We start from the raw sequence: 15,233 nt of genomic DNA, 5'->3' as shown, positions 1-15,233 counted from the left end.
CATCTTTTTAAAATACGATCTGTTTTTAGCCTCCACAGCTGCCGCTATATTCAATTCCATTTGGAAATCTTACAGATGCTCAACATTTTGTGAAATTATAGGAACTGGGTGATTTCCACCGCATCTTGTCGTTGGAGGACTAAGTACCCTCGAGTTTTGAGGGAAATCTGCGTTTGAGCTCTTTCAACGCGGCATTTTACTGTGTTGCTCTTGCCTCACATGCTTCTGTCTTCTGTTTTAGACCCACCTCTAGACTTAGAGATACCGTGGAGCTGATTTTGCTCTTTCTCTTCTGGATAAATTTTCTCCCTAACTGATTGCCTCATTTCACACCTTCAAATAATATGTACATTTTAATGACTCACAAATCTAAATATTGACTCCAAACTTGTAACTCTGCGGCTTGTCTTCCACCTCCACCAGCCATCTCTCTGTGCTCCTAGCCTGTGACTACTCTAAACAGAACTCTTGTAACAACACCAAACTTCCATTATTTCTCTCTCTTGTATGTTCCATATAGAGCTAATGATATCCACCAAATCATTCAGTCTTCACATGAGAATCCATTCTTCCCTCGGTTTCCTTATTTATCTCAGAGCAGCTGCAAATTCTAGAATTTCAGCTTTCATAGTATATTTGAACTTCGAAGCCTTTCCATCTCTATCCCACTGCCCAAGACCAAGCACTTCTTGCACTGCTATCTGTAATCAATTTCTTTTACCTTTTCCTTCCTTTGCCCAATTAATTCATAACAGTGTTTAAGAGATGCTATTTCCACTTTGGAGTCAGGATGTATCCCTTTCATTGTACCCTGAATTAGGTCTCTGAACTCACATAATGCTTGACCTAAAAAGATTTAAGAATCATTTGACCAGTCCTCTGTATTCATAGCTGTAGTTTAGGTTATTCTACAGTGATAAGAATTATTTAAAAGGCACTGCAGGGTGTGGTAGTATATACTTGTAATTTCAGCACATGGGAAACTGAGGCAGGAGAATCACAAGGTCAAGGTCTGTGTGAGCTAGATAATGAGCTGCCAACCCAAGATAAATAGTGAAGGTCTGGTTCAAAGCAACAACACAAGCCCTAACTTTTATTTTTAATTAATCATTTTATTCATTTACATTTCAAATGATATTCTCCTTCCTGGTTACGCCCTCCATGAACCCCCCACATTCCATCCCTCTTCTCCCCTCCCCCTTTGTTTCTATGCCAATGCTCCTCCACCCATTCACTTACTCCTACCTCGCCTCTCTAGCATCTCCCTACGCTGGGGCATCAAACCTCCTTCCCCTCCCATTGATGTCAGATAAGGCCATCCTCTGCTACATATGTATCTGGAGTCCTGGCTCCCTCCATGTATACTCTGGTTGGTGGTTTAGTCCCTGGGAGCTCTGGGTGGTCTAGTTAGTGGATACCGTTCTTCCTATGGGGTTGCAATCCCCTTCAGCTCCTTCAGTCCTTCTCCTAGCTCTTCTATTGGCGTCCCTAGGCTCGGGCTGATGGTTGGCTGTGAGTATCTGCATCTGTATTAGTCGGGTACTGGTAGAACCTCTCAATTTCATGCTCAAATATTTTACGAGATTCCCAGGGTCTTCCCCTTGAGTTATCTATGTTCTCCGACTAACAAAAAAGAAGAAATCACTGTTCCATAGATGACAGAAAGAAACCCATAGCAGACTAAAATGCTTTTACCTCTTAACCAGGTGTGACACATCACCTTCAATTAGTTTCTTTGACCAAAGGGATTTGCTTTTGCTAGGATAGATTCAAAGAAATCAGGGCTATGCAATACTCCATGTACCTCAGTGAAGACCTGAAGCGGCTTGGTGAATAGCAGTAATGACTAAGCCATTTCCATGTTTCAAATGAAGAAGTTGGGACCCAGAGCAACCATGAGGACAGGGGATCCTGAAGCCACGGTGGAGACAGAGTCTTGGGTCTACTGCCCAATGCTGCGTCTAATAGCAAGCCAGAATTCATCTGTATTAAATGATACCATGATTAGATAGCTCATCACCATTTTATCCAGATTATCTCATTTGTATTTCCTTGAATTGAAATACTTTTGTGTAGACAGATCAGAGATCTTGTTCTTGTCTGGTTGATGATCCAATAAGACACACAACTCAAAGTGTCTCTGGCCTGTCAATTTTCATTTCTGGAAAAACTAAATCATGGTTTAGGCTGGGGACTCTAAATATACTGGCTTGGTAAATGTACATGAGACAAGCAAGAGAAATGTGATTTGCTTGTATACTGTCTGCTAAATACACGTGAAATGTGCTCACAGGAACCCCAAGAATGGCTTGGGGAAAATAAGTCTTTATTTTACCTGAAAGGCAAAAGTGTAAGGTGAGTGGCTGCTGGTGCAGCTTTGATGTAACAGTCTAAGAATTCATTCGTCTCTTTGGCTCTCAGACACAGGGTGGCTGGCTGTGACTGCTTCCCACGGTTGATTCCTGAGGAAGAAGGTTGGAGCCAGGCTGTGCATGCTCCTTTTGTTGGGACAAGGAAAGCCTTCCTCAGAATCAATACCTTGTCCTTTATTCTGGATTAATCCTGAGATGCTGGTATCTGAGGCCAGAGCAGAAAGCTACTTTTTCTTTAAAAAAAAAAAAAGAAGAAAAAATTTCCATTGATTGGCCAAGCCTGGTGCTACATTGCATAACATGATGGGTTTTGACCTAAGAATGGCAACCAGGAATGGGTGAGTGAATAAAAACTGAGTAAACCAACAACAACATTTGCCCCAGTCACTGATGGAATAATCTATGGTTAGTCAGTTTTTGCCACTGTGACAAAATCCTGAGAATAGGTGACTTACTGAAGGAAGGGTTTCTTTTGTCTTGCCCCACAGAGGTTTCAGTCCATGCTGGCTGGCTGCCTCTCATACTTCTGGGTCTGTGTGAGGTAGAGGATCCTGAGGAAAAGCTGTGACTGAGAGGAAGTCAGGAGTCAGAGAGACAGAGAAGAGTCAGAGGGAAAAGATGATCTTATTAAAGCACACCTCAGTGGCTGCTTCCTCCCACCAGTCCCCACTTCCTGCCTCCCATGGCTCCTTGGTAATGACATTGTATTATGCATCCATGACAGAGTTAATCCAGGAGTTAACTCAGAACCCTCAGGATCCCATCACTTTCCAAATTCCTTCATTAGATAGCTAACTCTTCCCCAACTCCAATATCTGCTCTGGAGACCAACTAAAACAAACCATGCCAGTAGTTTTGGTTATTTTTACGTCTACATAGAAAAGTCCTTCAAGGGCCAGTGAGATGGATGGCTTAGTTGGTAAAGGTGCCTGCCACCAAGCCTGACAGCTTAACTTCTTCCTCTGATATAATAAGGAGGAAGAAGAGAATTGAATTCTGCAAATTGTCTTCTGACCTCCGCTAGTGAGCCAATACACACATAATTAATGAAATATAACTTTAAATTTTAAATAAACCACCATGAATAACTGAAACACATTTGCCACAGAATCTATACTAGCTATGATACATATCCTATAGGTATAGGATATATATCTCCGTTATTAAACGAAAATTCTGTAAGAACCAGAATCTGAATAGAAATGTGTTTGTTTCAGAAATACAAATTTGTTCCAGAAAGACTGACAAGTTACGGAACTGTTTGAACACAGCACAGTTTCATATTTGCTTGGGTGTGTGATTGTGTCCACTTGAAACATTTAGGTTAATGAAATGAAATAAAAAATCATATCTAGATAAAATGATGACTGCGGAGAACACAGAAGTCAGCTGTGTGTCCTGTAAACACTTCGGGTGACCTCAGGCCCTGACTGTGTCACGGATGCCATCTCCCCATCATCTACTGTGGTATTTCTTTGTAACTTCAAAGGCTCTGCCATTCCCTAACTCACACAATGCAGGCTTTCTGAGGTGCAGGGCCATAAGCAAATGCCAGAACTTTCCCAAGATAGAGGACTACATTTATGGTAGCATTTGCACGTTCCTTGGGTGTTTGAACAGTGCCCTACACCTGTAACCTTAGGTGTAATTCAGGACTGCTAGGAAGATCACAAATGCATCGTTAGTTTAGCTTATATGGTGAGTTTCAGGTCAGCCTATATAAAAAAAGCAAAGACTTTATATCAAAACCAAAGCAATGCCAGCTATGGTGGGGTATGCATTTAATTCAAAAGAGAGAGAGAGAGAGAGAGAGAGAGAGAGAGAGAGAGAGAGAGAGAGAGAGAGAAAAGGATCTTCATGGGCTCAAGGCCAGTGTCTCCTGCACAGTGGGGGCCAGGCCTGTCAAAGCTCAAAGCTTTATAGTGAGATTAAACAAACACACAAGCCCAGAAGCAATGTGGGCTCAGGAGGTGGCTCGGTGGTAAAGCAAGCACTTGCTGCTCAAGCAAGGACCAGAATCTGGATTCCCAGAACTCATGAGAATGTCTGGAAGGCACAGGCATGGCTGCCTAGCAAGCCTAACCACACAGGCTTGCTCTACGTTCTTCTGAGAGGCTTGCCTCAAAGAATACGGTGGGATGATTCAGAATGATCCCTGACAACAAACAACCTTGTTTTCCACGCATGCTTGCTTGCGCATGTGCACACATGTATGTGTGCCCGGGCAAATTTGCATGTACCCACATATGCATATAGCACACACATGAAAATAAAAGACATTAAAGCAAGCCAAAAAAAATCTATCATGTGTGAAAACATATAAAACATATTATCTATTTTTTATTGGTTTTCTGGGTTTTTTTTCTTTTTTTTTTTCTTGGTTTTTAAATGTCTTATTTCCCAAAAGTCTTATAGTTTTAATTGTACAAATTTTCAGTTACAACACTATACTGAAGAGTATAGCTCTGATAGTCATTATATGAATATAATATATATATAAACAGGTGGGATATTTTAATAAATAATAAACCATTTTACAGCTTAAAAAGTTTCTTTAAAGGTATTTATTCAGTATACTTGGGAGAGCTTGTTTAAAAAAAAAAACAGCTCTCAATTATCTCAAATAAAAGCCATTCAGTGTGCCAAGCTATATATAGATGTCTCTATGGTGAGTATTTATCATTTATCTCTTAAGGTAATTATGCAAATTGCATCTAGCCTACATATCCTGTGCTGGGGAAAAAAGGTTTTTGTCTTTCTCCTCCTCGATTATAATCTTGTCCAGGTGGAGTTGAGCAAGATTCATAATGGGCAGATGGAAGTTGGTGGTCCCTTTACTGTAGAAGGGAATCTATTTTTCTCTTCGGGGTATCTTTTCCTTAACAAGGGTGTACGCAAAACACTCAGCACATTCCCAGAGCTTCTGAGATCTCTCCCTTGGGAGAGCCCAATAAATACAAGGAAAAACAACTTCAAACAATGAAAGGCCCTTCCCCTTTGCCTTTCTCCCTCTCAGCCCTTGCTTCTGCCTCGTGAGCCTTCTTCATAATTCCCCATTTTCAGTCTGGTCTCCTCCTTTTACATTCCCTTTCCTCAGACCAGGAAGTTTTTAAAGAAATTAACACTGAGTCGTCTATTCTTAAGGACCAAGACATGAAAGAAGACTGGAACCAGGAAAAAATGGAGCCCAGGCAAAGGCAGCCTGTGGAGAATACAAGTTCCTGGGCTCTGGGGACATTTATCCTCCTCCAGTTTTTGACTCTCAGCGGGGGGGGGGGGGGGGGTGGGAGTAAAAAACTGGAGGAGAATAAATAAAGCCAGTGTGTGTGGGGGGATCACTCTCAAAAGTCAATCTTTACTTCTCAGGAGATCTGACCAGGGTTTATTTAGCCAGTCAGACTGTAGCAGATGATTGCCAATGGCGAAATTAGATGCATTGCTTTGAGGGCACACGCTCCAAATAAAAAACCACCCTGTCTTGCACTGTCATGCGGATGTAAATTGTCATAGCTACACACTGACTTCAGAGCCACAGGTGGGAGAGCAGAGGAAAGTCGCCCAGGGCTCCCAGCGGCGGGCACAACACAGTTCACAGAGTGCACCTGCGCACGCCCATGGGCACACGTTCAACCCGCAGGCTGAGGGTTGAGCTAATGTGTCCTTCCCTTCCCTCAGCCCTGTCTCACCTTGCGCACCCCCCCCCCCCAGTCCTTGCCCCACACAATGAGATTTTTGTTTGCTTCAGTAGCATGTGACATTAGAGTCCCTGCTTTGCCTAACTCAGTGCAGCAGGTCTCTCGGGTAACAGGTGGCAACTTCCCCTGTTGGATTGTAGGTATAAAAGAATATGACCTCATGAGGGGCGGAGCCTGGGGACTCCAGGTAGCAGTCACAGTCAGGTAACCCTGCAGTGAAGCTGTGTAGTTAGAAGGGGGGCAGTTAGATGCTGAGGTGCGCCCTGAGACACTTAAGCCACCTGCAAACCTCAGAACTTTGTCTCTTTGCCTCCGATGGAGCCCAGAGAAGCCGCTGGGAAGGAAACCATGGGAAGCAAGAAGAAGAACTTGACTTTCTTGAGATCCAGGCTGTATATGCTGGAGAGGAGGAAGACGGATACTGTGGTGGACAGCAGTGTTTCTGGGGACCACTCTGGTTCCTTGAGGAGAAGCCAGTCTGACAGGACCGAATACAACCAGAAACTACAAGGTAAACTCAAGAGGAAGCAGCTACCCCAGGTGGCTTCTCCGTCCAGCTCAGGTTTTGGCTGGCTCCCATTTGCAGAGACCTTTGAGGCAGAGGAGAAAAATCAAACCCAACCTTCCCTTCTTAGAAAACAAGAGAAAGATGTGGAAAGGGATTCCAGAGATACAAAGATTTTTATATGACCCAAATGGTTAAAGAGCCACCTCTGAATCTTTTTTGTTGTTGTTGTTTTGTTTTGTTTTGTTTTGTTTGTTTTTTTTCGAGACAGGGTTTCTCTGTATAGCCCTGGCTGTCCAGGAACTTAATACCCTTCAGTTTTCTCCAGTGAGAGTAATTTTTTCCCCTCTGCCTTCCTTGTTCCTTCTCCTTCCCCGACTCAAATTAGAGTGGGGGAAGGGCAGGTACACCTGTGATTTAAAACGTACAAAAGACAGTTTATCCCGGTAGGTGGCTCCAAGATGCAACTTCCATGCGATCCAGCTAGGAGACTGTACTGAACTGAGGCTGAAGTTACCCGGGATGTGAAAGTATAATCACGTCTGTAAAAAAACATAAGTAATGTTACAGTCCGTGGGACCCTCTGACGGAATTCCCCAAAATCACTTAAATGACTGTTACCTTGAAGTGGACTAAATAGAGTCCAGACAGGGCAGAGTTGGTCCACACAGTTATGCTGACTGACCACTGAGGAAAATAACCACTTTATTTTGTGATGTGGGAGGATAGTCTGGCACAGTTATTAGGACACATCTTCCATCTCTGGCCCTGGATTTCCGTCTCCTTCCCACTACCCTTTCCCCTTAAAGGTCATTGGCTCCATAAGACTTGATTTTAGTGTGATAGCCAGCAGGGCTTTATCTCCACCGCTGCACCTGTCCGGGGAGCCTCCAGATCTTGTCTCTCCTGTTTTGTATACAAAACGTGAAGGAGCTCCCCTCATCCCACTGTGACTTGTCACTGTAGACTTTAAAACTGCAATGGCATTAAAAGACCAAGGGGACTTACTTGTTAGCAGAACACTTTCCCCAGAAGCAAGCTTAGTCTTGGCTATGCAAATTAGTCAACTTAAATGCATTTAAACGAAATGTTTTGAAACTCTAACTAGGGCATAATACTTTTTAAAAAACTCCTTCATGGTTTGGCACTAAATTGCGGTGTCAGTCTTTCTCCTTAAAGAAGTTATTTTTAATGAGGGAGAAATGGTATTTGATCTTTGAATTTAACTTCCTTCAAGGCAGTGTTGGAAGGAATGCAAATCTTAGTCATGCGCACTTGGTTTCCAATTCTGATTTTTCAGTTTACTACATACAAGACTTTGGAGAAAATTACTTTAAATTTCTGCACCCCAATTTTCCTACTTTTGAATGTAAGACTAATGATATTTATCATATAGTGATGGATTGAATTAGATACTGACACAAACCTCTAGTACCTTGGCTGGCAGATATTACATACTCAATAGATAACAATAGCAGTTATTTTCAATGTGAAGAATAGTGGGTGCCCTACTAGGAGACAGGTCAAGCTGGATATTCATTCAAACATATATGCCTTATGTTTTTTTGCTTCTGTTTGTTCTTTGATACATTGTACAGGCGTTCAGACGCCCGTCATACTACTTCCAACAATGGGTGTTTTTCTTCCCATCAGATTCACAAATACAATGTCTTACTGCTTCAGGTTTTCCACCAGCAAAATAAATTGGAAATAATTTCGGAACTTACTAATACAGTAGTCAGTTGTTAGCCATTTTGCAGAGGCTCCCGGGCTACCTGCACCCTTCATTTGGTTTGTGAGCCTTCCCTGTTCTGCCAGACTTTGTCTCTGAAAATAGAAGGTCTCGGAGTTCACCCACATTCCTAGAAGTACTTGGGGGTGGGGATCACCAGGGAGTGTAGATGGTCACACTGGAGCTGTAACTTAGCTGGACTCCCGAGGGGGACGCATGTTTAGGTGTAACCCAGAAAAACCTAAATCTGAGTCCTAATGGCCGGCAGAGCTTTCAGGACGGGTTTACAGCAGATGCTTCAGCATCATGGAAGGTCTTTTCACCACAACGGTCAAGGCAGTCAGCTCTGTGCGCTTGCTGTCTGCTTTGTTCCATGCCCATAATAGACGATGGTCAGATGACTCCTAGTTCTCTTATTGAAATGGTAAAGGTTTTGCCTCCATTTTTGTAGCCTTTGAGGCGTTAAAAAAAAAAAAAAGATGACCTGGATTGGTTAGAGCCCCAGAAAGATGATCCAAAACCAGTTGAAGGTCAGAATGCTTTCGAAGGCTGGAATTTCCAGTACTCCTAGGGTTCTAGGCTCAGTCAATGGGTTGTTTTTAGTGCTGTGTTGTTCTCTGAGTAACTCACTGTTCTATCCAGGTCTGAATGGAAGCCAGTTTTTTTGGTTCTGAAAATCAGATCTTTCCTCAGTGTCTGTGAGCTTGTCTTTAATCCACACTAGACAGTCTATCTGTTGTTTTTATTTTTTTTTTTACTATGTGAAAATAACTTCTAGTAGAGTGAACTTTAAACTGCAATAATATTTTTTTTTAAAAAATGATGCTCTGCATATGAGCTACAGGATCAGTGCAATAGAAAACATCTCTAAAGATGATATTCTAATGACCTTGTAGACAACTTTTCATTGTGCTGTAAGAGTTGGATGCTAACCTGCCACTGGGTTTCTTTACTCCTGTAACATATTATTCTGTGAATTGGCAATGACTATAGATGCCCTATGTTGTGTCTTAGGGGTTAATGTTGAACAAAATCAGCCCATGTGCCAGAAGTCACAAGTTTAATGTCATTAAAACACACATGCACATTTCACTCCTCAAAGCCTATGGTCTACTTGGGAAAGTAAGGTAAACGAACAGAGGCAGAAGTGTGGCTTGATGGAAGTAGGGGCTGGATCAAGGATTCCAAGCAATCACTGGGTGGAGGGGTTACTGTGTAGTTAAGACACGATAAGCTGGACACAGGAAGAAAATACAGATGGGAAACGGGCATTTCTACCTGGGCACTGCATTTTATCTGAGATATTTTTTCTTCCTTATTGCTTTTGATTGACTCTCATTTCCACTCCAATCTCTCACCCCACCCACCCATGAAAGAGACTTAGCGGTTAATTGTCAGGGTGAGCACACTGTAAACAAGTACACAGTAACTGTTCAATAGAACACATGAACGATCTGGCCCAGGCAGGGAAAGGATGTGAGCAGACATCATCAGTGTCTGACCTGTGGGGTGCCTTCATCTGGGAGAGTTCATACGTGCAGCAATAAATTTGATTGTTTATTAAAATAAAACATGTCAGCAATATGAATGTCCAGAATTGCACACATCATGACTACATTTTAGTGGAGCTCTATCTCCTTCCTGCCTCTGCCTCCTGGAGCAGTGACCATGCCTCAGCCCACTCTTCTCCCATTCATTACAATCACATCACAGCACCTGTCAAGTTAGCTCATCACTGCCGTTCTACTGAGTGCCTTAGGGAAGAACCAAATAGGGAAAATGTGATGGCTGAGTAGTGAAAACTTTGGATTTCCTGTGTAACCCTATTGGAATTAGGCACAACTTTTATGTATGTATGTATGTATGTATGTATGTATGTATGTGTGTGTGTGTATGTATATCTGCATATGTAGCTACCCACCTATAGAATACACAGATATGTGTGTGTACTTGAGATACTCCCGCACTGATTAAGCTTTTTATGAAAATTTTGTGACTGAGATTTAGCCGTTTGGTCTGAAACCAGACTGATGTTACTGACGTGGTTTTCACAGCTTGGGCCACACATTTTTACACACATCCCCAAGTTTACACAGTAATACTGAAGCTCCAAAATGATGGTATTTGGGAATGAGGCCTTTGGGAAGTAATTAGATCCTGGACAAGAACCCTCATGAGTGGAATTGGTGGCTTTGAAAGACACTCAAGAGCTTGTTTCTCACTCTGCCGACATTGGTAGAGATGCCTGTAAACCAGGAAGTAGGCCCTCAACAGAAACTGTGTCTGCTGGGACCTTGACCTTGGATTTCCCAGCCAGTAATGTGCCGAGGAACAAAAGCTTGTCATTTAAGATACACAGTCATTTCATATATCTTACAGAAACTAGAACTGGCCTGCAGTGGGTCAGTTTACAGTTTGTTTTCACCCTGTGGTTAATTATTTGGTTGGTAAATATTTTCACTAATGAAACATTCACTAAGAATGGGAGTAAGTAGATAAAATGCTATTATCGTTGATAACAGAGGTCAAAATAACTCTTACTAGGTCGATAGCATCTAATCTCCCTTCTGTATTTATTTAATTTTATTGCTTTTGCAGAAGAGAAAAAGTTTTCTCACCATTGAGAAAGAACTGGTAGATTGTCTTATAAGTCCTAAAATGTCGGTACGCCTGTTATATTGCCCTAAGGCACACACTTCAACACAATAGTAGATTGCAAAATAAGAGGACACACGACTCAACTGAGAAGTTGGACTTGGACAAATTTCGAGCCCATTTAATGTACAGTGCTTTAAAAAACTCTGGAGACCATGTCAGCGAGTGGGAGTGGTCCACACTGGACCACTGAGGGATTGTTTTTCTCCTGATGAAGGATGTGATAATTGGTTAAAGGCTCAACTTGCTATGTGTTTCTAAGCTGGATCCTTTCTCATTCCTGTCTGATCCTTTCCCCTGCCTCCAAACACCTTTTGCTGAAGAGAAAACTACAGAGCCAGTAACATGACACCTGCAAAAAGTAGGTGTGTAATTGTTTGAAGGGCAAACCTTAAAAAAAAAAAAGTCTAACTGCTTCAGTAGTTTCTGTCTCAGTCATGCATAAAAGCCAAACCAAAGCTCACTACAATTCTCTACAATTCTTTTTTTCTTTTCAGTTAAGAGCAAAGGTGTCTTTCAGTCTTTAGAAAGGTTATTTGTTTCACATAGTGAGCCAAAGAAATCAGTAACTCCTACACAACCACAGTGAGGTGGGCAAAGCCACTCCTCCTGTGTTGACCAGGGGTGGCTTCCTTTCTTCTTAAAAGCTTCCTAAAGATAGACAGTATCATTTCTGCTTGTGTGGGTTTATTTCTTATCCATAAAAGGTAGAATTTTTATCAGTGCATAAAGTGTGGAATTAAGTGAGGAGGTTAGATGACAGAAAGGAGAGAGAGAGAGAGAGAAAGAGAGAGAGAGAGAGAGAGAGAGAACAAAAGTACATGATGTCAGGCATGAAAATGGAGGAAACACCAGTAAGAGGGAACTCAATCGATGTTCATCTTTGCCTCTGTCAATATAGGAGATTAAAACAAAGGCTGCTAGCAAACACAGAAGTGGATGCTCACAGTCAGCTATTGGATGGATCACAGGGCCCCCAATGGAGGAGCTAGAGAAAGTACCCAAGGAGCTAAAGGGATCTGCAACCCTATAGGTGGAACAACATTATGAACTAACCAGTACCTCGGAGCTCTTGACTCTAGCTGCATATGTATGAAAAGATGGCCTAGTTGGCCATCACTGGAAAGAGAGGCCCATTGGACTTGCAAACTTTATATGCCCCAGTACAGGGGAACGCCAGGGCCAAAAAGTGGGAGTGGGGGGGGGAGTGTATTGGGGACTTTTTGGATAGCATTGGAAATGTAAATGAGAAAAATACCTAAAAAAAAAAACTAATAAAGCAACCTTTAGCCCAAAATAAATAAATAAAAAAGATCTTTACAAAAAAAAACCAAAACAAAAACAAACAACAACAACAAAAACCCCAAAGGCTGCTTATAGAGTCTTGTTTCCTGACTGGCACCACCATATCAATGTTAGTACTTTGGTAGGCACTGGTTTCCTGTGTATGGACCCTTGGCAAAAACCAGGCAAGAGCTGGCCCCTAGTGAAGCACTGGGCTATCCCTGGCTGTGCTCTTGCCACCTATAGGTGGAGAGAGCCCTTAGAATCAAGGTCACTGCCTGTCAGGGAGCCTTATCCTCCCATTTGTATTTGGAATGTTGGGAATTTTTGTTGCACAGGCTTCAGTATTGGCTCTGTCCTGCCCCTATCCCATTCTCCTAAGAGTGGACTTCCCACCAGTGTTCTTTTATTACTGGGGTGGGGGCTGGTTATAGAATTTTTCTTGAATTTACCAAACTGGAGTGTTTATACAATGAAAAGGAGGCCCTTTGTAGATGGGAGACCTAGTGGGGGAAAATTAACTTTACAAGCCTTACAGCTTAGTCTTTGCGGCTGATCTGCACCAACCAGATAGTAACCCAAGTGGATGACGATTCTTGGTGGAAAACTGGGTCAGAATGTCCATCCACACTGCTCTTCTCAGAAGGTTCTTTTTTGTTTTTGTTTTTCTGTTTCCTATAGCAGTTGGTAATTAGTTCCAAAGAGGGGCAAAATACTTCTGGGGTTTTTCCAAGACCCTTCATAGTGAGAAAGAAAAACAAAGTGAACATTTTTTAGCTTCGCACTCTGAAAAGTATTTATTTTTCTGTATGTTTTACAACCACATGCTATATTAACAGTATGCATAAGCTGGAGATGCATGCTTAGAGCAGAGTTGGATGAAATTATTATATAGAGTGCAGTACAGATACATACTGAAGCCTTGATGTTAAGTAAAGGAGGCACATTGAGTGTTTTGTCAAACTACCCCAAGCTGGCAAAATTATAGAGAGAAAGGAAAAGGCCAATTTTGAGAAGCTCAGGGAAGCTATTGATTAATAGGCAGAAAACTTTAGTTTTGGCAGGAAAGTTCTGAAGACAGATGTTGTGTGGATGGTTGTAAAGTCGTGTGAAGGCACTCAGCAGCACTGTGCACTTAACAATAGTCCATATGGGATCTTTCACATCGCACATACTCTGCCTCAATGAAAATAAAAGTGTTTGGAGACTATGGGTCACAACTTTACGATGTATAAGGCCTCCCATGACCTGACTCTATCTACTCAGTCGAATCGCTTCAGGGTGTGGTGTTTAGCTTTGACTGGCAGGCCTCACCTGCTCTCCATCTTTCTCAAGTCTGTCCGTCCTGAGCTTCAGAGCACGTTCGCGTATCACGTGGTTGGTACATTTCTTACATCTCACGTTCTCTCCTCTCTTTTGCTTCGCTGAACGAAGACAGGGACGTTTGCTCTTCAGGGCCTGGCGTGGGTTGGTAAGCACTCAGTAACTGAGTTTTGAGTTAATGAGTAAGTGAATAGTGGAGGAAAGGAGCTGCAGAGTTAAAATCCAGCTGGAAGTGGGAGCCCCGCCCCTGCCGTGCCCGGTCCAGGCCCCCAGTTCCTCATCATTTGCTCCTTAGCTTCAGAGTCACAGCTCCTGGTGTGGATTACGAGGCAGATGAAGGAACTGCTTATCAGTTTCCATCATGAATCATATTTCTCTTCTTTCTATGTTGGGTCACGTGACAAATTCTGCCAACATTAGCAAGGGGAAAAATGACATCTGTGATACAGTGAAGGATAGCCCTCAATATAAAATCACATTTACAACCAGATATGGATAAAAGAATTACGAATATCTAATGGACTGATCAAAGATTCTAAGTAGAATAAACGTCTCATTTTCTTATTGTATTAAGCCAATATACCCATTCAAATATAAGCATGACATATTTGAAAATTCCCTCCAAGAGTCTGAATTGCTTGTTAATGACACATTTAGGGTTGTCATCATTTTACAATGGTGTTACTCTTTTTAAAGTATTAAAATCTTGGGTTAGGGATTTAGCTTGCCTATCGAATGCAAGGCACCGGGTTCGGTTCTCAGCTCTTCAAAAAAAAATTTATTTTTTTTTAAATTGAAACTTAATGTTTCTAAAATTATAAATTCATATTGTGCCTTAGTCTTTTAATTTTTAAATTTCTTCATAGACATGTTAAGGATATAAACTTACTTTTCTTTTGATAAAGGAATATTTGGGGAGAAGTCAGTATTCTCTGAGAAAAGAGTTTTACCACAGTGCAGTAACAAGATATTAATTTTACACATTTCACTTTTTATGGTCTAGAGATTGAACCTAGGGCCTATGCTAGGCCAATGTCCTACTCTGAGCTGTATCTACAGTCCATATTTGCTTCTGAATACTCAAAATAAAACTTACACATCGCTAAATAAAAGTTTTTGAATGAGGAAAAATTAGTCACAAAAGCTCAAGTCCTATGCAGCGTATGCTGTATGTTCTAATATGTTCAAATTAAAAACAACAAAAATTTGTTTTAAAATAGCCAAATTGTAGTTTGGATTTTCTGTATATTTATATTGTATTCAAACCTTTATGACATCTAAAGACCTCATGTAAAGTCATGTTAGAGAATATAAGCTATGATATATACACATAGCTACGTGCATATTATATGCATATAGACTGCTGTGCAATCACTGATTTTCAATTGTGCTGAGAATCCACAGCCTCCAATATGTGATTAAATGGATCTAAAAAAGATACATTTTGGTTAGTTGAGAGGAAAACAAATTCTTTTATTCGTCTAAAGTATATTAAAATGATAAGTAAATGCATAATGAAAGACTTGGGATCTAACTCAGGGATAAAATGTTTGTCTCACACATGTGTAGCCCCGAGTTCAATACCAGTACAACACAAAGGAGGACAGGGAATGACACCTCTGTTGTCTAAAGCTTTCACAATAGAAAAGAGAGAGAGAAGGGCCCTG

General features: G+C 41.6%; 1 protein-coding gene across 2 annotated transcripts in view; it reads left to right on the top strand.

Annotated features, from left to right (window-relative positions):
* Window positions 1–6,256: 6,256 nt before the first annotated feature.
* The window catches only part of Arhgef38 (Rho guanine nucleotide exchange factor (GEF) 38), a 122,672-nt gene continuing 113,695 nt past the window's right edge, over window positions 6,257–15,233 (top strand). Inside the window, exon 1 of one of the 2 annotated variants that reach the window (NM_001368752.1) lies at window positions 6,257–6,578. In NM_001368752.1, the coding sequence (NP_001355681.1) occupies window positions 6,383–6,578 (196 nt within the window). In that variant the 5' untranslated portion in view covers window positions 6,257–6,382. The remainder of the gene's footprint in view (window positions 6,579–15,233) is intronic. The other variant, NM_029953.1, reaches the window with a different exon arrangement.

The sequence above is a fragment of the Mus musculus genome, chromosome 3, assembly GCF_000001635.26.
Source record: "Mus musculus strain C57BL/6J chromosome 3, GRCm38.p6 C57BL/6J".
Taxonomy (NCBI): domain Eukaryota; kingdom Metazoa; phylum Chordata; class Mammalia; order Rodentia; family Muridae; genus Mus; species Mus musculus.
This window is presented reverse-complemented; position numbering and strand designations above follow the sequence as displayed.